General features: G+C 40.0%; 1 protein-coding gene across 4 annotated transcripts in view; it reads left to right on the top strand.

Annotated features, from left to right (window-relative positions):
• Lgi1 (leucine rich glioma inactivated 1) overlaps positions 1-1,525 on the top strand; it is a 34,909-nt gene extending 33,384 nt beyond the window's left edge. For 3 of the 4 annotated variants that reach the window (XM_074078740.1, XM_074078739.1, XM_020169057.2), the window contains one exon: positions 334-1,525. In XM_074078740.1, the coding sequence (XP_073934841.1) occupies positions 334-1,169 (836 nt within the window). In that variant the 3' untranslated portion in view covers positions 1,170-1,525. The remainder of the gene's footprint in view (positions 1-333) is intronic. The other variant, XM_074078742.1, reaches the window with a different exon arrangement.
• The last annotated feature ends 19,395 nt before the right edge of the window (positions 1,526-20,920 follow it).

Genomic DNA, 20,920 nt, shown 5'->3' with positions numbered 1-20,920 from the left:
TAGAATTGCTATGATTAACTTATGATGTGCCAGAAAAAGCACTTTCTTCAAGAAGCAAGAGGAGAAAATTCAGGTTGTGCCTCTGTGTCCTGAATATATAGAGCAGGTTGGATGTGACATACAACTTCATTGTCAGGAATAAGACCCTGTGAGATGACAAGGTGCAGAACCTCAGCACACTGCTGCCATTGACCCCGGAGACTGGTGTTTCCTAATCAAGGAAATCACTTGTTTTGGGCTGAGTTCAGTGGAAGTTGCATGGCCCCAGCCTGCATGTTTACATGTTCCAAAGAGAAAAGCCACACAACTAATCTCTCATTTGTCTTTTCCCAGGCACGTCCACTGTAGTGTGCAAGCCTATAGTCATTGAAACCCAGCTCTATGTTATTGTGGCTCAGCTGTTTGGCGGCTCTCATATCTATAAGCGAGATGGTTTTGCAAACAAATTCATAAAAATTCAGGATATTGAAATTCTCAAAATCCGAAAACCCAATGATATTGAAACATTCAAGATTGAAAACAACTGGTACTTTGTTGTTGCTGACAGTTCAAAAGCTGGTTTTACTACCATTTATAAATGGAATGGAAATGGATTCTACTCCCATCAATCCTTACATGCCTGGTACAGGGACACTGATGTGGAATATCTAGAAATAGCCAGAACACCTCTGACACTCAGAACGCCTCATTTAATCCTGTCCAGTAGTTCCCAACGTCCTGTAATTTATCAGTGGAACAAAGCAACGCAATTATTCACTAATCAAACTGACATTCCTAACATGGAGGATGTTTATGCAGTAAAGCACTTCTCAGTGAAAGGTGACGTGTACATTTGCTTGACCAGATTCATTGGGGATTCCAAAGTCATGAAATGGGGAGGCTCCTCGTTCCAAGATATTCAGAGGATGCCATCACGAGGATCCATGGTGTTCCAGCCTCTTCAGATAAATAATTACCAATATGCAATTCTTGGAAGTGATTACTCCTTTACTCAAGTATATAACTGGGATGCAGAGAAATCCAAATTTGTGAAATTTCAGGAATTAAATGTTCAGGCACCAAGGTCATTCACACATGTGTCCATTAATAAGCGTAATTTTCTTTTTGCTTCCAGTTTTAAGGGAAATACACAGATTTACAAACATGTCATAGTTGACTTAAGCGCATGAGACATCAAATTCTACGGCTGCCATCAGGAACATTCTCCAATCCATGACCTGGATGAACTCAATGCATGATGACTCTTCTTATTGCACTTGCAAATGAATGCCTTTTAAACATCGAGACTGCTAGAACCAAGCACTACCAGTGTCTCCATCCTTAACTGTTCAGTCCAGTGGTGTGGAAAGTTACCTTTTATAAGACAACACTTAATCGTGTAACTGTTCTTTGCAGTGAAGATGTGTAAATAAGTGTTTAATGGTATCTGTTATTCCAAAAAGAAATATTAATATGTACTTTTCCATTTATTTATTCATGTGTTCAGAAACAACTGCCAAATAAAATGTTTACATTTTCTTTCATATCCCAAAGGTGATTATTTACAGGAGTTGTTTTATTCTTGCTGATTGTATATTGAGGAAATAGTTTTTATGCCATAGGGTTATATTTGGATCAAGGATTAGTGGTGTGAATAATGAGTGAAGATAAAACAATGAAAATGGTTTCCCGTAATCAGGCTTATAAATGGCTTTATCTGTGACTATATTTGGTGATTTTGAACATTCCAAGGTGTTTCCAGAAGTCCTGACTTTTTAGGGACATTTGAGATGAAATGGTGACAAATTACAAGAGTAGAGAAATATTTCCTACTACAAGAAACCAACTTGAAATAAAGAACAGGAAGATCCATCCTTGCCTTATTGATAGCTCCATCCCAATTCCAAGAAGAATTAAGATTTAGGATTATAAACTCCTATTCAGGGACTTTCTAAATGTCTGAGTCTAGAATCATCTGACAGCTGATAGAGATTGTAACCTTACAGAACATGTCTCAAATGTGCCTGCTATGAGATGTCTTCTTGAGCTACTCCACCAGCCCTAAGTTTGTGAACGGTTTTTTGAGATAGGGTCTCATGAACTATTTGCCCAGGCTGGTTTTGAATCACGATCCTCCTGATCTCTGCCTCCCAAGTAGCTAGGATTACAGGTGTGAGCCACTGGTGCCCAGCTTGCTATTAGCTCTCTTAATCATATCAAGGATGCGTCACTTTTAGATTCTGGTTTTGATGTTACTGACTTGCTGTGCAGTGCCAAGAAGGCTCATATTTGATTTTCTAAAGTCCTGCTTCTGGATTAGTAGCTAGCATACTACCTGTGACACAGCAGGTTTTCAAAACATGCTTTTGAAGAAGCATATGGGTCCTCCTCTTATAGTATACTTTGTGAGGCCTTTTGACCTCACTGGTCAATTTACTGAGCACTTATTAAGAATGCAGTGTGGCAGGGGAGTAGGTAGTAAGGAAGAGCAAGGCATGCTCCTTGCCCTCTGTGGTCTTAGAAAACTAGTTGAAGGGTTAAAACACAAAAACCTACAGAGTAAGCACTGAGTGCCAAGACTCATCTGAACATTCCAGATTATGACTGTCATGGGAGTGTCAAGGATGTCTCTTAGGAACATTTCTTCCTTATTTGGACTTAAAAAGAAAATGTGATTTTAAAAGAGAATGGTGGCAGACAAGTATTCCTGGCACAAACTGGCTGTGTGTGCTGTCTTTACGGAGGGGATAAGACCTTGCATCTATTCATTATTCCCAAGATTTTTGTCATACCATGATTAGGGATGGGCAGACAGCAGTCCCTCTCCCCAGTACATATCTGATAGACTGAGGTGCACATGGAAGTCTCACAGTCTTCTGGAAGCCATAGTCTGAGGAGTTGTGCATAAGAACTAGGTTTCTTTACCCATATAGAAAAGCTGTTAGGTCTGACATCAGGGCTGTGATGGAGAATACTTACCCAGTCCTAATTCTACACATAGGGAGCACTGGCCTAGAATGCCTCTTACTTTGTTCTGTTCCTTTTTCTACAAGCAGCATCAGATGCTATTGGAGGACATTTGCTTTGTATAGACTGGGTTAAGTCTAGCTCTGCTGTGTACTGGCTGTGCTCACAGGCAAGTTACTTAACCTATTTGAGCCAAGGACAAGAAAAGGATTAAATGACAGAGTACATGGAGAATTAAATGAGAGAGTGGCAGGTTGTGTTTTCCAAATGTGACCACCACCGTGTCTCCCATCCCCCATGCTCTGTGAGTCCTTTCCCCCATCTTATCACGAGATGGTACCTAATTCATCTATCCTTAATATGGATGGCTGGTGGCCTGTCAACCCATAGAATGTGGTGGAAATATCACAGGTTGACTTCTGAGGCTCAGTCATAGAAAACGATGAAGCCCTGCCTTATAAATGGGACACTTGCTTATGGCGCTCTAAGTAGCAACATAAGAAGTCCTACTAACCTGGGACCACCATTCTCTGCTGGAGTCAGGTCCCATGAGGAAGCCACATGTGAGTGCTTTGGTCAACTGCCCCAGCTGACATGTCAGTCAACAGCCATCATTCGCCACCAGTCCTGTAAGTAAGGGTGTCTCTGGCGATCCCATTCCCAGCTATCAAGTTACTACCAGACATCAGACCTTCCCACATGAGGCTGCAGCCATCATGGGGCAAAGACAAGCCATCCCCATGGGGCTCTGTCCAAATTCCTGGCCCAAATTTGCTCTGTGAGCAAAATAAAGTGGTTGCTTTAAATGGCTAAGTCTAGTGTGATTCATTACACAGAAGTGGTAATCAGAAAAGCACATAAAGTACTTACCTCAGAACTGGCACAAGTGAGCATTCACTAAGCGACAGTTATTGCTAATAGGCTCCACACCCAGGATATTGTACCCTTTTGGGTCACACTTTACCTTATTATGTCTTTATGTAATTCATTTCATTTTTAAAGGATTGTTCCACATCACTATGATACAAGTGTTCCAACCCTGTGCCAGTCATTGTGTTGAGTTCAAACACGCAGAGATTACAAACCTAGATTCTGCCCTCTTAGTTTACAGAAAAGCATTGGCAACACAATGTTGACAAACCAACTCTAATTAGCCAGAGTTACGAGGTAAGCTGGCTGAGTGAGGACTGTCATCCAGGCCTCCTGATGCTCAGCCCAGTCCTCTCTCCATCACAGGTGCTATCTTTCAAAAACTCACTTTCCATCCCCACCCTGGGACTATAGATGGGTACTAAGGAACAGACAGAGAAAAATGAATTCAAGAAAGACTGAGGAGGACGTGAGGTAGGATTGCTTTCATAGGAAGTGACCAGCTTTTTCTAGGGGTTACAGCCTATGCCCCTCACCTACCTGTCCTGTGTAACTCTATTCCCTCTCCATCACAGGTGATTAGACCTGTACAAAAACTGGGCTTGGCTGACTTGACAGCCAGTCCTGTCTCCTGGATATTTGGAATCAGAACAGTAGAGGGCAGGCCAGTTGCCACAGGTACCAGATTTGCCAGCTAATCAGGCTCCTTGGAAGCAGAGGGATCTGTTGAGGGAGTGTGCTTTGGATGGAACCAAAGAGGAGTAAGAGGAACAATATAGGGAATCCTGTTTTCAGCCTGATCCCATGAGACTCAGGAGCACAAGTACCTCCTGGTGTGTCCTGCCTCAAGATATGAAAGATAGACTACTGTTCTTGTCATCAGATCATCACTGGACTAACAGTATGGGGCATAACCTCTCCAGCAGCTCCAAGAAAGAAAGTTCCAGTTAGCTAAAGACAGTCTTCCAGGGAATGGCACACATGAGCCGTCGTTGAGCAACATTGATCCCACAGAAGCTGCAGGATAGGTGCATCGGAGCAGGAAAGAAAGTCTAGGTGGGGTGCCAAGAGCATATGCCACTATGAGGAGGTGACTGGGGAGTGGGCATAGTGGTTCAGGAAGCTGGTCAGAAAATTAAGAAAAACCAGGTGTGGTGGTGTATATGCCCGTAATCCAAGCAAGAATGAGGAGTTTCAGGCCAGCCTGAGATAGCGAGACCCTATCAAAAAAAAAAGAACAGAGTGATATAGAAGCTCAGAAAAAAGCAGAGTTGAGAAACTACATAGTCAAAGAAGAGAACAGAGAAGAAAGAAGAGAAAGCAGGGATAAGAAAAGGAAGAGGAAGGAAAGGAAGAAGGAGCAAGCAGGAGGAACAGTGATAGGAAGATCTGGAGGTGTGGTGGTAATCCAAGGTGGGTGCCTGAGACCCCAACTTTCCAAAACCTATGTGCAAACACTTATCAGAGAGTACTTTTGAGGTCAACACCTGGGCAGAAACAGGACTGGGCAGAAGGAGAAGCTTGGCTATGACACAGTTCTACCAAGAGCCTCAGGCAACCCTGAAGGGATTCTGGGGCTGAGATGTATTTTCTCAGTTGTCCCGAGTAAAACAAGAAGACCAACCTTTATAGATACTCAGCCTCCCTGTTAGTTAGCTATAGGACACAGCTATTCCTGGAGGGAAGCATGGACTTGGCTGAGGTTGTTGCTTAGCCAAAACAATCCCCAAAGATGGCAGACAGCCTAGACCTCACTTCTATCTGTATGACCAGCAGCTAGGAAAATGAGACCTTTATTTCTGAATGAGGATCTGGATGGTGCAACAGATCTACCACGGCAGGGAGTGGGAGAGAGAAGGGGAAAGAAACTGCCTTGATGCATAGTTATTATCCATTTCCTACTCCATTGTGCATGACAGCCAGTGGTGCCCTGAAATTCCTTAAGGTGTTTATATAACCATCTAATACCCCCCCCCCCGCCGACACACACACATTCTGTTTTGTTTTAGATTCATTTCAGGTAATTTATGCACTTGCCACAAAATTATCTCCAACTAAGTCAGACTATTCTGGCACAATTTACTATACTTTATATATGATGTTAAGCCCAGATGTTAATCTTTTTTTCTGCAGTTTAAACAGTGTCATTTCTATTGCTCTGTCTTCAAGTTCACTGACTCTTTCCTCTATCATCTCAATTTCAAATTTATTCAAAGATATTATTATTTCAAGCAGACCAAAGCTTCTCACTTTTAAACAAACATTTCCAATGTATTTAAAAGTTTTGGACCATGGAAATTAAAGATTTCTGATGTATTTTGGACTAATGTATTATAACCACTATTTTGGAAATTAAAATAAAAAGGAATTACTAAAAAGTGATCACATGCTTAGTTGTTGTGACATTGTCCCATGTTCTGTACTTACTTCATCACAAATTGATTGCAAACTCTTCCTGGCCTGGCATTGGTCCTAGGACCATATCTATAGGTACATTGCACTATCTAATTCCAGCCCAAGGCACTCAACTCAGCTCTTATGTCAGTCATAATGTTGATTATGAAGCCATTTTAATATGATTGGTGCCAAGGGCCTTAGGGCCCCAGGGATGCCACTTTTCAAAGACTAAAATGGCCCTTCTCCTCCTCCTCCAGTATTCAACACTTCACCCACCCTCTAGTTATTCTCACAATTTGCCAATCCCTGATTATCTAACCACTTGCATGTTTCTGGGTGCCCAGGCTGCCCACCATCTTTAATGCCCTTTCTCAACCTTTCTGCCTTTTGAAAGCTTAGTACTCATCCATCCAGCTAGAGTGATTTCTCCTTCTAGTTTTCTCAGCCCACTGCTTTTACTGTAAGTAAGGCTCATAACTAATTCTGCCTTATTTAGTTGTGGTTTGTTTATACATCCATCTCTCCCACCAACCTTCACATCCCTGAGGGTTAGGACATGTACAAAGTACCTGTGTCTCTTCCATACTGCCCCACCCTTAAGCTCCTCAAACAGTCCTACTTTGTAGAGAGCCTATTAAGCTGGTGGAAATCAAATAACTGAAGCCCAGCAGCTTCACTAATCCTATTGGCATATCTAAGAAAGAGCCACATCCCCTACAGTGAGTTCCCAGCCCCACACAGAATCCTGGCCCTAAAGTACTCCAAAAGAATAGGCCTGTACAGACTTCAGGCTCCCCAGAGGGTAATCAAGGTGTGCTGGAAAGTGGAACATATGCAGCTTATTTCCTTATTCAAGGCTTATTAAACACACACACACACACACACACACACACACACCACAGATCTACCTAAAACCTGATCCACAAAACTGAAGGATGGAAACTAATTTAATAAGTCCATGGACAGCAAAAAGGGCACAAAACTAGATACTAATACTTTCAGAAAGTCTATGTCCTTTGAAATGGTTATCCTCACAGAGGACTGAAGATCCACGGGAAGTTACTCAGAGATGCTCCATGGGGAGCATTCTTTCTGGGAGGGTAATAAGCAATAATTCCCAGCAAAATCATGCCCCAGGGATCAGTCCTCCTGATAATGACATATCCTAGGCACTGGATCTTTTATCCTTCATTCTCTTGACCCTGTATACTCAATATATTTAGCAATCTTAAATAAAAAATCCTTAATATAGTAATATTTTAATTTTAGTGTAATGAATGACATTAATTGACCACTTACTATGAGCTAGCCATTTTACTAAGTGCTTTCTATGTTATCACCCCTTACTCTATAATTCTATGATAATAGTATTATTTTACAGATGAGAAAGCTCTCTTATAAAAGCTGAGTAAATTGCCTACAGTAATATGGCCAGTTAAGGAGCAAATAAGGATCTATTCAGACAATGTCTAGCAGTTGATCTATAATGTAGCAGTACCTGATCTACATCTATGATGTACCCAAGGACAAACTTTTAAAAGTTTGGAAATCTATAATCTGCTCAACAGACAGCTACCCACCCAGGAACTTGAAGTGTCCCAGAAGCATAGGGTTATTGGTAGGTATTTATTTGTTATGGACATAACAAGCTCAATTTCATTGAAGATGTTTATTGAATGCCTATTGTATGCATAACACTATGGTAGATGACACAAAAAAATGAGCAAAAAACTACCCCTTCTCTTAAAAGATTTGTAGACCAGTAGAGCTTATTCCTAAAAGCCAGCATGCAAAACATGGACTTAAAATAGGTAAAAATAAGTTCTATAGAGGTCTAACAGAGAAGAGAATCATAATCCATATATATTTTCCAATTTTTTTCCTGTCAATACCCACAATATTTCTTTCTCTGGGGCAGTAGATATAATGGTGACATGTAGTCGGGTTTGGCAGACTTTGGTTTGTGTCTAAATGTGGCTTCTTACTAGCTTTGTGACCTTGATCAATGGTGGTGTATAAAATGTGAGCAATGATAGTTATAAAGAATATTGGTAAATTAAATCTAAGCCTCACAACTATCTCACGTTCCCAAGCAAGGTAGCTCTTCTTAATACCTCTGCTTTCCTGATGAAGTTGGTAATTCACTTATACAGCCAGCAAGTCTGACAGTGGGCTTGTATTGGACCATTCCATTCTACAAAACTATTATGAATTACCTGGTACACTGCTGTGTAGGAACTGCAATAGTTGAACAGGATCCATGAAGACTCCTACACACCATCACGTCCTTCTCCGTGAGAGCTAAGGATGGCTTTGGACTTTGAAAAGATGAGGTAGAACAAAACCCAGTAGGTTGTGCACTCACAGACAGCCAAGCCTACCAGACAGGGACAGGCAGATGTCCAGAGTGGAGTGAGCAGAACATCCAGCAGCATTTTTGCACTCCAAAATGGAAGACAGCAGGATGCCTGTTCTGATATGCATACATTCTCACTGAGCAACAATGAGGAACTTTGGCCTCTAGAGAATTACCTATGTTTTAATTAAACTTGCTTTTGTTGAAATATAGTCAATGTTTGCATTATTGGAGAGAACACTGTGCACTCCAAATTTCTGTCTGACTTTTATATCAGACAGATATAATCATGAAGATAAAATGATGCAATCCTACCATATTGTCAGCAAAGTTATACTAAGAAGTAATGTAAGCCTTTATTTTTAAAAAAATTTCTAAAATCAGACAAAATTGAACTCAGAATAATAGGTTTACTGATTCTAAGCATGTGACTTTGGCCAAATTTCCTAGACTAGCTTATACTATTCTCAAGTAGGAGTGCTCCAGTGAAGAAAAAATACACTCAATTTCCTGTTCTTAAACTCTGTCCACTCTCTGGGTGTTTCAGAATTATGATTTTTCCAAATACAAACAGGCACTTCACTACCCCAGATTCTGATCCCTGAAGAGTTACAGTGGTCAAGTTCTTTTTGTTGTAAGTAACTGAAACCTAACTAAACTAGTTGAAATGTGAAAGTACATCTAGCTTCAGAGATGTATGGACCATCAGATGATATTTTCATAAATCTAACATTCTGAGACTCTTGGCTCTATCTTCCCCTACCGTGATTTCTTCCTAAGTCAGTCTCTCCTTTCATGGTGGAGAGGAAGCCACCAGCAAGCTCCAACATTAGTCCTGTCTGGTTAGCCATACCCAGCAGAAAGACTGGGAACCATTTTCTCCCAGTAGTTCTAGAAAAAAACACAGAGCCAATACTCACTGGCCCAGTGCCTATCCCTGATAAAATTATCATGGATAAGGATAGAATGCTCTGATTGGCCAAACTTGGGATGTGCTTATCTTTATAACCCATGGATAGGAACCATATAAACCAAGAGTGGGGTTAGAGTGATTCTCTAGAGTAAAATTGAAGTGCTATTTTTAGGAGCAGGAGGAGAATAAGACACAAGTCTCATTGAGGAGGTTCAGACAGGGGGCTCGTGAGTTTGAGGTTAACCCAGGATACATAGCAAGACATTGTCTCAAAAAACAAGACAATGGTTGGGTGCCTGTGACTCATGCCTTAAATCCTAGCTATTTGGGAGGCTGAAATTGGGAAGATCACAGTTCAAGGCCAGCCTAGGCACACAATTTGCAAGAGCCTATCTCAAAATAACCAGAGCAAAATGAACTTAGAGATGTTGCTCATGGTAGAGCACCTCCTTTTCAAGTGTGAAGCCCAGAGTGCAAACCTCAGTACTGCCAAAAAACAAAACAAAACCAAAAACAAAAGGAGCAAAACAAGATAAGCAAGAAGGGAACTGAATAGGCAAAACAACAGATGTCATCAGTAGGACCTCTGGTCTCCACAAGAGCTAGAGTCGCTCTGATTGGGCCCCACCCTTTGATATGTCTGAAATCCCTTCTCTAAAAGGTTTCAAAGATCCCTTCCAGCAATTATTTTGCAAAACATGACAAAATGCAATCTTCCATCTTTATCAATTATTCATGATGATTTACTGTTACATTTCCTATATACATTTTAAAATTGTGTTCTCTCAAATATTCAGTTTCCTTTGTTTCAAAATGATGTTTTCTCAAGTGACATTCAACTGCCAGTTCTCATTTTGTGGCTCTCCATCCCTGGAGAGAAGACTGGGTGTTCCTAGATCACTTTCTGTTCTCTTCCTGGATGTTCTTCCATTTCAGATCAATCTCCACCTGGCAAGGGCAGCACCAGCTGCCTCTCTCCTTCTCTCATCACCTTGAACTTAGCTTTACAGATTAAAACCTTACAGTTTTCTTCATTGCCTAAGACTACTTCTGGCTTAGTTTTCCTGCAGCTATTTAGTGATTAGTTGGAAATTATCATAGGCCAGTGTAGAATGCAATATTGCATTCTATTAATATTGACTCCCCAATCTGGGTGCCCTAGAGTCACCTACAAAACTAACTAAATATACAGATTACTGGAGTTCTACTGAATTTGAATCTTCAAAGAATGAGACTCAAGAATTTTTATTTTTAAATATCCCCTATTTTGTAAGTGTCACAATGTACCCCGGTACAACAATAATAATAATTTTTTTAAATCCCCTATACATGACTCTGAAGCTAAAAGTTCTTCACCAGTGCACTACCTGGGATTTGAGAGTCTCTGGTATAAATAATCACATTGGATTGACTAGTAGCATATCAACAGCAACAAGCCTGTGGTTAGAAAATTGTGACCAAAAGCTCTAGACATGTTAGTGGGGTTTTGTTTGTTTGTTTTTCTGGTTGTTGATTTTCTTTGTTTTTGAAACAGGCTCTCACTATATGGCCCATATAGTAAGAATTTGGCTCTCACTATATGGCCCATATAGTGGGAATTTGGCTGGCCTCAAATTCCCTATGTAGCCTATGGCTGGTCCATACTGGTGTTAAGTAATTGCTGGATAGCACATTTAAGTTTCTTTAGGCCTCAATTTTCTGTAAAACATTAAAACTAAGTCAGATCATCCTAAAGGCCCTTTCAGCTCTGAGAATTCTATTATTCTGTTGTAATAAAGAAAACCAGCAACTTGGAAGTTCGGAGATCCAGTACTACCTTCTTTATAGTAATGTTGTTTCCATATTCTAAGATAGCTCTCTAAAATAACAATTAAGACTTTGAAAATCCCCCACAATAATGTGTTGAGATGTGCAGTATGAAGCTGAGGAAGATTACAATTTCCTATTGACTTGGGCTTGCTGGGTTGAGGATCTGCAAGCAGCATTTGGTATGTTGATGTTTAATGGGTATGACATTTCACTGTACCAAATGGGAAGGAAGTATTTTTAGCACAAAATTCACCAAGGTTTAAGAAAAAGAGGCTAGTATTCTGGACAGCTTGTGATAGAGCACAGTTTACTATATTAAAAGACCGAATGTAAAGGTGGGCATAGTAAATCACACCTGTAATCTCAGCACTTGGGAGGCTAAAGCAGGAGGGTCATGAGTTCCAGGCCAGCCTGAGTTATGTAGCAAGACCCTATCTCAAAATAAAGTTTTAAAATGGGGAGAAGTGGTAGGCACTTTCTATCATGTAAAAGTCTCTGGGTTCAATCACCAGCACAGAAAAAAAAAAAAAAGACCAAGTATAAAAGTAATTTTCCCTCCACTATCACAAAATAGTCATGTGTGCCTATATTTTCACCACAAAGTTTGAAGAATAGCAGTCCATCTATTGCAATAACTCTGCTGGCTCACGTATATTCCTCCTGTCAGTCACCATTACCTGTGTACTTATTACAGCCAGGATATGTGCTGAATATTTTACATGCATTTACTCATTTAATTCTTACAACTACGCTGTTATTATCCATACTTTCCACAGAAAGAACTGAAGATTCCAGGACTAAGGACACAAGGCATAGCAGAGACCATTATAAAGCACAATTCTTAAGACAAATGGGTTATCTAAAAGCCTGTAGACCAAATAGTAGAACCCCACCCCCTGGTCCTCTTTGCTGACTCTACTGAGTGGAAAGTAAATGTTTTTAGGCTCGCAAGCTCTCATAAATTTTGCTTTCCATGAAACTTTCTCTGTAAGATACTACAGAATGTGCTCTACCAAAATGAGAGAGGAAACCAAGAAACAGGAAGACATAGGATTGAGAAAAAAGAATTCAACACAGATGAGAAGCAGAGGGATCATGAGGATGATGCAGGGATAGTTCCAAGATGATTTCTGGGCAGCTGGGAGAGACAGCAGGAGGACGAGAAGGCACAGACAAACGGAGCTTAAGCACTTTGCCCAAGGTCACACAGCTGAAGTCAAAACTGAAGACATCTGGATCCAGAGCACCTGCTGTTCATAATATTATACTACCTGAGCTCCAGTCACCTGTGAGGAGAGGACAAACTGGAGGGGTGATGGTTAGAGACAGTATAGAAGAAAGTTAAATCCTCATCCACCCTATTAATAAACCAACAGTTGTGTGTCTAGAACAGATAACAAATAAACTTTAGCCTATGCATACTACTCCATTTAGAATACTCAAATATATATCATTAGAAACAACTAAACAGCTAAAAGTGTTTGTCTCTAAGAAAGAAGACTAGAGAGGAGTGGGGCAGAGGACTATGTCACTACTGGCATTTCTTTGTTTGATTTTTAAAGTGAATGTCATATAATACTTGGATAACCTTTTTAAGGGAAAATTTCCTCACAATAAAGATGAAAAGGGATTAAGATTCCTCCCCATCCTATCCCATCCCATCCCATCCCAGCCATACCTTGGAGATATGGCTGTTGGTTTGATGAGAGTTTCACTGTCTCATCCTTCTACTCTGAGGCCAGTATGCAGTTCAGTCATCGGTGATATGAGCCAGATGTTCACATTTATAATATTTACACTCATGGGGACAACATACAGACTACTTATAACACACCCATCTGCTGAAAGGCTCTTCCATGGCAAACAAGTGGATTCTTTCAGAAATACACTCCAGACCTCACAATACCAGTACTCATTATATTCATTGTAAAATAAAATTTGGCATGCATTACTTATCCCTAATAATCCAGAGCATTGAGGTATCTAAATCCAGTCTCCTTTATCTCCAGGGCACTCGATTTCACCTCCATTAATGTCTTCCAATGCTTCTTCCCTTTACTTTCAGCTTAAGGTCAAGTTCTGCAATTCTCAGTTACCACTTCAAAGATGCTGTTGCAGGCGAATTACAATAATAACAGTTATTACTACATTGTAGCAAGTGGCTTTGTGTTTAAGAGGACCCTAAATTGGAACTACCACAATATGTGGGGACAAAGTTAAGAGATACCCCTGTCTGATAATAAATTGAATGAGAATCAAGGCATAGTTGATGAGCTCAGACATTTTCTAACCATATTTCAGGGCCTTTCCCAGAAGCAAGTCATTATCCATTATGATAAATGCCAGAATCATTCAGACATGCATGTTAGATAAACTCTACCTGGAAATGCACCATGGCTTCCTGCCATTCTTCTTAACAATGAGAGGGTTTGGTACCTGTTAAGGAATGGTAATGAAGGACAATTGGAGAGCAGTAACTGCAACCTTTTTGGGAGAGGGGCATGACCCAATGTCAATAAGCAGAACAAGTCCACTGTGTCCAGCAAATAGCAGCAGAAACCATCCTGCCTTTGTAGGTGGCCCCATTGACCGTGTGGCATCTGCCATGGACACCCACACCCCAGAAAACTGGTACCACAAAAGGTGGACCCCAGAAAAGACTTGTCTAATGTGGACCAAAAGGTTTAAGGAAGAGATGTCCTTCTAAGAGAGTACCTTTGGGTCATTCTGATGATTCCAAGAACAAACTCCAGGGCTACCAAGGTTTAAGAATTAGAGTGGTAATACATTTGCTGCCTCCTCCAGGTAATAAGGAAGGCAGAAGGGACTAGAAGAAGAGTCTGAAACAGAAAAATGTTTAAATGGCATCTTGCTTTGGCATTCTAAATAGCCGTTCTTCGCTGGAACATAGCACCCATTTTGAGTCCCTTTTGAAGTTGTATCTTTCCCTGAAATCTATCCACTGGCTGTGCAATCTCTTGAGAGATTGGATTAGTCCTCCACACCTGGTCATCCACAGAGTCACTACTAGAATGGCAATTTGGATCGTTTAAAGCTGAAGAATGGAACATAGACTCATAAGGAACTTAGCTGTGATATAAGCAATTAATTTAATTCAGCCTGAAACAACCACCCAGCCTTTCTTACATGCCACAGCTGATTTACCATGGCATCGCCTAGATTACCAGTGCCCACCCCTGTACCACAAAGGGGAAATAGAAACACTTTCCTCTCATCTTCCCCATAGGCCTTCTGCCTCCCATCTCCTTACCAGGAAGGGCAACACTCTGACTCAGGTGATGCTGAGCCTGAGGCACACATGAGAGAGCTGCTTTCATAGGCCAGCAAAAATTGCCTGTTTCTTCTTTAATTGAGGGCAGAGAGACTGAATGTGGTTGAACTTACTGCCCTCAAGCACAGCAATATTCATCCAGCTTCGAGCGTCATGAGCTAGCACCACAATGCGATAGCTAGTTGACATGACTGTCCAAACAGCCTAGACAGATGCTCAGATGTTTAAAGGAAACTATTTCTAGCTTTGCTCTCAAAAATCTAAGTCTAACCAAGCAAAATCCTTGTCATCAATGTGTTCCCAGTCCTTCCAGTGACTCCCTGAGTTAAGGAAGTTTCTGGGTTTTTCTACTTAATATTTTCTCTCCCAAAGCTGTCCCAGCAGAGTACTGTTTTAAGGACTCCACTGAAGCAGAATTGGGAAAGATTAGACAGGGATGTAACTCAGTGGTGAGGCATCTGTCTAGCATGGGCAAGGCTGTGGGCTCAATCCCAGTACCACAAAACAAATAAAAAAAGACTGAAGAAAATTGCACAAAGTTAGTCACAGGGTAGGCTGAAGCTAGCTGTCAGTATGTATTTTGGGGTTTTGCTGTTGCTGTTTTTTTTTTTTTTTTGAGACAGGGTCTCAGTATGTAGTCCCGGCTGGCATTGAACTTCGTGTCAGCCTCCTAAGTGCTGGGATTTCGGGAATTTACCATCATGCCTGCCTCCAGTGCGTGTTTTGAAAGAAAAAGGCCCAGGAAGGGCCTTTTAAGGGGAGAGGAAGGGAGGGGGACATGGGAATATTCTGAAGTGTTTCTTTGGGTTGCAGCCCTTTTATGACATTTAAAAATATGTTGCTAGACTGTGTTCATCAGATGCAAGCCTTCTTTGAGAAGAGACCCTGTGAGTCAGAGTTTCAACAGAACTATGGAAGAGACCAGCATAGTTCTGCTGCTTCCTCTCGATGGACACTAGAATAATTTGAGCAGGTTATCTTATACTCAAGAGAAGCAGGGAAAATTACCTAACTCACAGAATCTCAAATTAGAAGAAAGCAAGCAGCCCAATAATCCAAACGTATTAAAATAATGCTGTTTCCGACTGCTTGCATCCATGTTATTGAGCCAAATGTTTTCTGGAAACATCTTTGCTGATTGAAATTGTTAGAGCTGTTTCTTCTCTGCCTGTCTAAGCAAGCTTCCTATTCTGGAGGCTTGGCTTTACAAGGCTCTAGGCTGTCCTCTGAGATGTCTCACTGTGGCCCAGACTGACTTGGTTGACATTTCCTATGTGGCTGTCTCCCCCATGCATAAGGGATGTGTCCTTAATTCAGTCCATTGTTCTGTCATGGAGCCACCCCTTTAATTGCCAGCACTGAGATTATTTAAAGAAAGCAGTATTATTACAGCCACAAGTACTGCAAATGGATTTAGACTTACACTAGAAGAAGAAGAGATTTTTTTAAAAAGCAGTATTATTTAGCCACAAGTATTATAGGTGGATTTGGGCTTACACCAGAATAAGAGCCTTAGGGTCAGGAGTAGCTTTCCCTCATACAGAATGAAAACAAAAAGAGGAGGGGACATTAGCTGCAGAAAGTCTCCTGGTAACAAAAAGAATTTTGATATCTGAGCTTCTAGGGTCCTGGTTCTCTCTCTCTCTCTCTCTCTCTTGCTCTATATGTCTTTCTCACTGAAGGGGATAAGGTCAGAGGTAACTGAGAGGAGCTGGAATTCACTGGGGAGATTACCTTGGAAGAAGGCAGCACAGAAACAGGTGCCCATGTAACCATGGTGATGGAGCTGGGTGAGGGGAGCAAAGAACAGTGCAGAGAGAGGACAAGACAGAAATGAATCAGGGAGGGAAGGGGACACAAAGTCAAGGAGTGAGGGACGGGACCTGTGAGTAGATTAAGCTAAAGTCAGGTTTTTAAAGGACGAACTGATTAACAACTCATCAGTTAGGAAGGCCAGCAGAACGTAATGTTACAGATTCCTTTTACCTTTGAAAGGAAGTTTAAATGTTCCCTTAGAGCTTAGGTACTTTAATAAAGCAAGATCAACAGCGAGCAGTGGAAGTTGTGGTTAGAAAGTAGGGGTAGAAACTGGAGGGAGGGGTTAGGCGTTGGGAGGGTTGCAGAAGGAAGGTGGCCACAGCTCTGCAGAACGTTACAGGATCGGCCTCATCTCTGTGACCACAGCACTCTGCTGCCCCCTGGTGGCAGCTATCTCCAGTTAGTGGGAGGAGATTTCGCTTGCTAAGGCTGAAGTGGCAAATGGAAAAGCCATAGGTGTGGGATGGCTAGACTTAGTACGTAAAAATATAGGCGCCACATTAACTTTAAATGTCAGGTAAGCAATGAATAAGATGCTAGTATGTGTTTGTTCCAAGACAATAAGGTGGCATACAGTGATTCAATTTCTTCTTGCTGTCTCATCCCCAATATATTTTAAAAAGAAAAGAAGGAGGGGAAAGAAGAAGGGAGAGGACAGACCTAAACTGCAAATGATTATTTCCTCCATCCACATTCAATTCCTCCTCCTACTCCTCCTCTCTCTCTCTCTCTCTCTCTCTCTCTCTCTCTCATTATAGTGACTCTTAACTATTCCCTACAATATATCTTCTAAAAAAGCAAATTAGAACAAAGCCCTTTCAGAAAAGAGAGGGAGGGAGGTATGGAGTGAGGAGGCTTGAAACCTCTGCCCTGGACTGTAAGTTTAATGCAGGCAACACCTGTGTAGATCTTTTCCACTTGTATTTTCAGGATCTCAACTAGGGTCTGGCACTAGGCAATGCCTCACTAATGTTGACTCCTGCCTCCTGTCTACAGATGCCCCTGGTGCAGTCCCTGGCTGACCCTGTCCTCGGTCTGATCCTGCCTCCTGGCCACTTGCCTGTGGACCGTAAGTTCTTGCCATCTACCAGTATCTCCAGACCCTGCCACGAGTGCCCTGATGCTGAAAATCTGTCTAATCACAACAAATAATCCCCAAAGCCTCCTCTGCCATTTGTGGCTCTCTCAACTGTGTTTTAGAATCAATCATTTTGTGGCATGCTAATCCATTTTCTATAGTAATTGAAAGAATGTCTATCTTAAAAAGTTCAATCTTCCATCATTCAGCTTTTTGTAAACATACTCATTTATATTACTTCCTATTATAAAAGTGATTCATACACCTAAAAATTTAAAAAATAAAGACAATGTAAATAATTTTTATTAGTGTAAATTAATTATGCAAAGGGATTTCATTGTGATATTTCCATACATTCATACAATATACTTTGACCAGATTCACCCCCTCTATTACTGTTTCTTAATCCCACTTTGCTTCACCTTTTAATAGTATTTAGTGTGTTTAAGTATGATATTTTCATACATATATATAACATGCTTCAGTCATATATACACCTCACAACCCCCCCTTGCTAGTTCACCCCATCTAACAGTCCTCCTTTTACAAGCATGTCTTATTATTTTTGTTGTTACTATCATTATTATTAAAGTCTAGATTCCATGTATGAGAGAAAACATGACATTTATCTTTTCGAGCTTGGTTTATCTTGCTTAACATGATGGTCTTCAGTTCCATTCATTTTCCTACAAATAATATAATTTCATTCTTCTTTATTACTGAATAATACTCTATTGTGTATATGCACAACATTTTCTTTATTCATTCAGTGGTTGAGGGGCTAGGCTATTGTGAGTAGTGCTATGATAAACATGGATGTGCAGGTATGTATCTATTGTATGCTGTCTTACTTTTTTTCAGATATTTGCCCAAGAATGGTATAGCAGGAGCATATAGTAGTTCTAGTTTCAGTTTTTTGAGGGACCTCCATACTGATTAGTATTCCCCCAATAGTGTTTAAGGGTTCATTCCCCCAACCCTACACTCCCTAACATTTGCTGTTTGTTTCCTTGATGAGAGATATTCTGACTGGGGTGAGATGGAATTTCAATGTCCTTTTACTTTCCATCTCCTTTATGGCTAAGGATATTGGCCATTTGTACTTCTTTTGAGAATTGTCTGTTCAATTCATTTGGCCAGCTATTAATTGGATTTTTTGGTATTTTGGTGTTTAATTTTTGGAGCTTTGTATATATTCTGGATATTAATCCTTTGTTCAATGAATAGCTTGCAAAGATTTTTCTCCTGTTTTGCAGGCTGACTCTTCACTCTGGTAATTGTTTTCTTTTATGTGCAAAAGCTTTTTAAGGTGATCCAATCTCTTTTTGTTAAGCTCTTATTTCCTGAGCACTTGGAGAGTCCTATTCAGAAAGTCCTTGCCTATGTCTAGATATTCAAGTGTCTTCCCTATGTTTCTCTGTAGTAGTTTCAAAGATTCAGGTCTTGCATTAAGATCTTTGATCCGTTTTGAATTGATTTTTGTAGAGAATGAGAGACAGTGGTGGTACTTCAGTCTTCTACATGTGGATGTCCAGTTTTCTCAACACCATTTGTTGAAGAGGCTGTCTTTTCTCCAACATATGCTTTTGGCTTTTTTGTCAAAAATAACATGACATGGCTATGCAGGCTTATTTCTGGGTCCTTTGTGCTGTGTCCATGGGTTTGCATGTCTGTTTTAGTATCAGTACCATGTTGTTTTTGTCAGTATGGCTCTGTAGTATAATTTGAACTCTGGTATTGTGATACTGTCAGTTTTGCTGTTTTTCCTCAGCATTGCTTTGGGTATTTGGGTTCTTTTGTGCTTCCATATGAATTTTAGAATTGATTTTTCTATAGCTGTACAGAATGACATTGGGATTTTAATAGGGATTGTATTGAATCTATAGGTTGCTTTCAATACAGTAGCATAGTCATTTTCACAATATTAATTCTGCCAATACGTGAACATGGGAAGTTGTTCCTCCTTCTAGTGTCTTCTTCAATTTCTCTCTTCAAGGTTATAATTGAAGAGGTCTTTCACTTCCTTAGTTAAATTTATTCCTAGGCATTTTTTTTTGAGGCTACAGTGAATGGGATTAGTTTCCTGATTTGTTTCTCTGTCTATCTGTTGTTGGTATATAGAAAAGCTATCTATTTTTGTATGTTGATTCTGTATCCTGCTACTTTGCTGAAAGTGTCAGATTTAACAGTTTTTTGGTGGTCTGTTTTAGGTAGAGGATCATATCATCTGCAATTTGACATTTTCCTTTCCTATTTGTATCTCTTTTATTCTTCTTCTTATTATTACATTGAATAAGAGAAGAGAGAGTACACACCCTTACCTCATTCCTGACTTTATTGGAAATGGTTTCCCCATTTCATGTGATGATGGCTATAAGTTTGTCACTTGTAACCTCTATTATGTTGAAGCATATTCCTTGTATTCATAGTTTCTCCAGTTTTTATCATGAAGGGATGCTGAACTTTGTCAAAGGCTGTTTCTATATCTATTTGGGTGACCATGTGATTTTTTTCTTTATGTTGTTTATGTACTGTATGATGTTTGTTGATTTGCATATGTTGAACCCTCCTTGCACCCCTGGAATGAAACCAATTTAATCATGGTGTATGATCTTTTAATGTATTATTGGATTTGGTTTGAAAGTATTTTATCGAGAATTTTTGCATCTATGTTCAAGGAAATTGGTCTACAGTTTTCTTTTTCATTGTTGTGTCGTTGCCTGGTTTTGGTATCAGGGTAATACTGGCTCCATCGAAAAGGTATGGTTGTGTAGTTTCACTTTCTATTTTATGGAATTATAAAAGGAACATTGTTTTTAGTTATTCTTTCATGGCCTGGTAAAATTTGGCAGTGAAGTCCTTGGCTTTTCTTACTACTGTTTCAATTTCATTGCGTGTTAAAGATCTGTTTAAGTGTTTTATATTCTATTGGATCAATTTAGTAGTTCATATATAGCTAGAAATCTATCCATTTCTTCTGGATTTATTAGCTTTTGAAGTATTCCCTAATGATCCTCTGAACTTCATTGGTACTTGTTATGATATTATCCCCTTGTTCATCTCTAATTGTATTAATTTCTCTCTCTCTCTCTCTCTCTCTCTCAATTAGTTTGTCTAAGGGTTTGTCAATCTTGTTTACCTTTTCATAGAACCAACTTTCAGTTTCATTGATTCTTTGTATTGTTTTCTTAATCTTCACTTCATTAATTTCTGCCATGATCTTTATTATTTCTTTTTGCCTACTAATTTTGGATCTGGCTTGTTCTTGATTCCTAATTGCTTGAGGTGCATCATTTAGTTATTTATTTGAGTGAGTCTGATTGTTTAACTCATAGCCATAAAAAGTAAAAACAAAATAAAAAAATCACTGAGACAGCCATTTTTAGCATTATTATGTTGTTTCTATCCATTCTTCTTCCTGTGTTTTTTGTTTTAAAGCAC

This window comes from Castor canadensis, chromosome 7 (genome assembly GCF_047511655.1).
Source record: "Castor canadensis chromosome 7, mCasCan1.hap1v2, whole genome shotgun sequence".
Taxonomy (NCBI): Eukaryota; Metazoa; Chordata; class Mammalia; order Rodentia; family Castoridae; genus Castor; species Castor canadensis.
The sequence above is the reverse complement of the archived record's forward strand: the minus strand, read 5'-3'. Positions and strand labels throughout refer to the sequence as shown.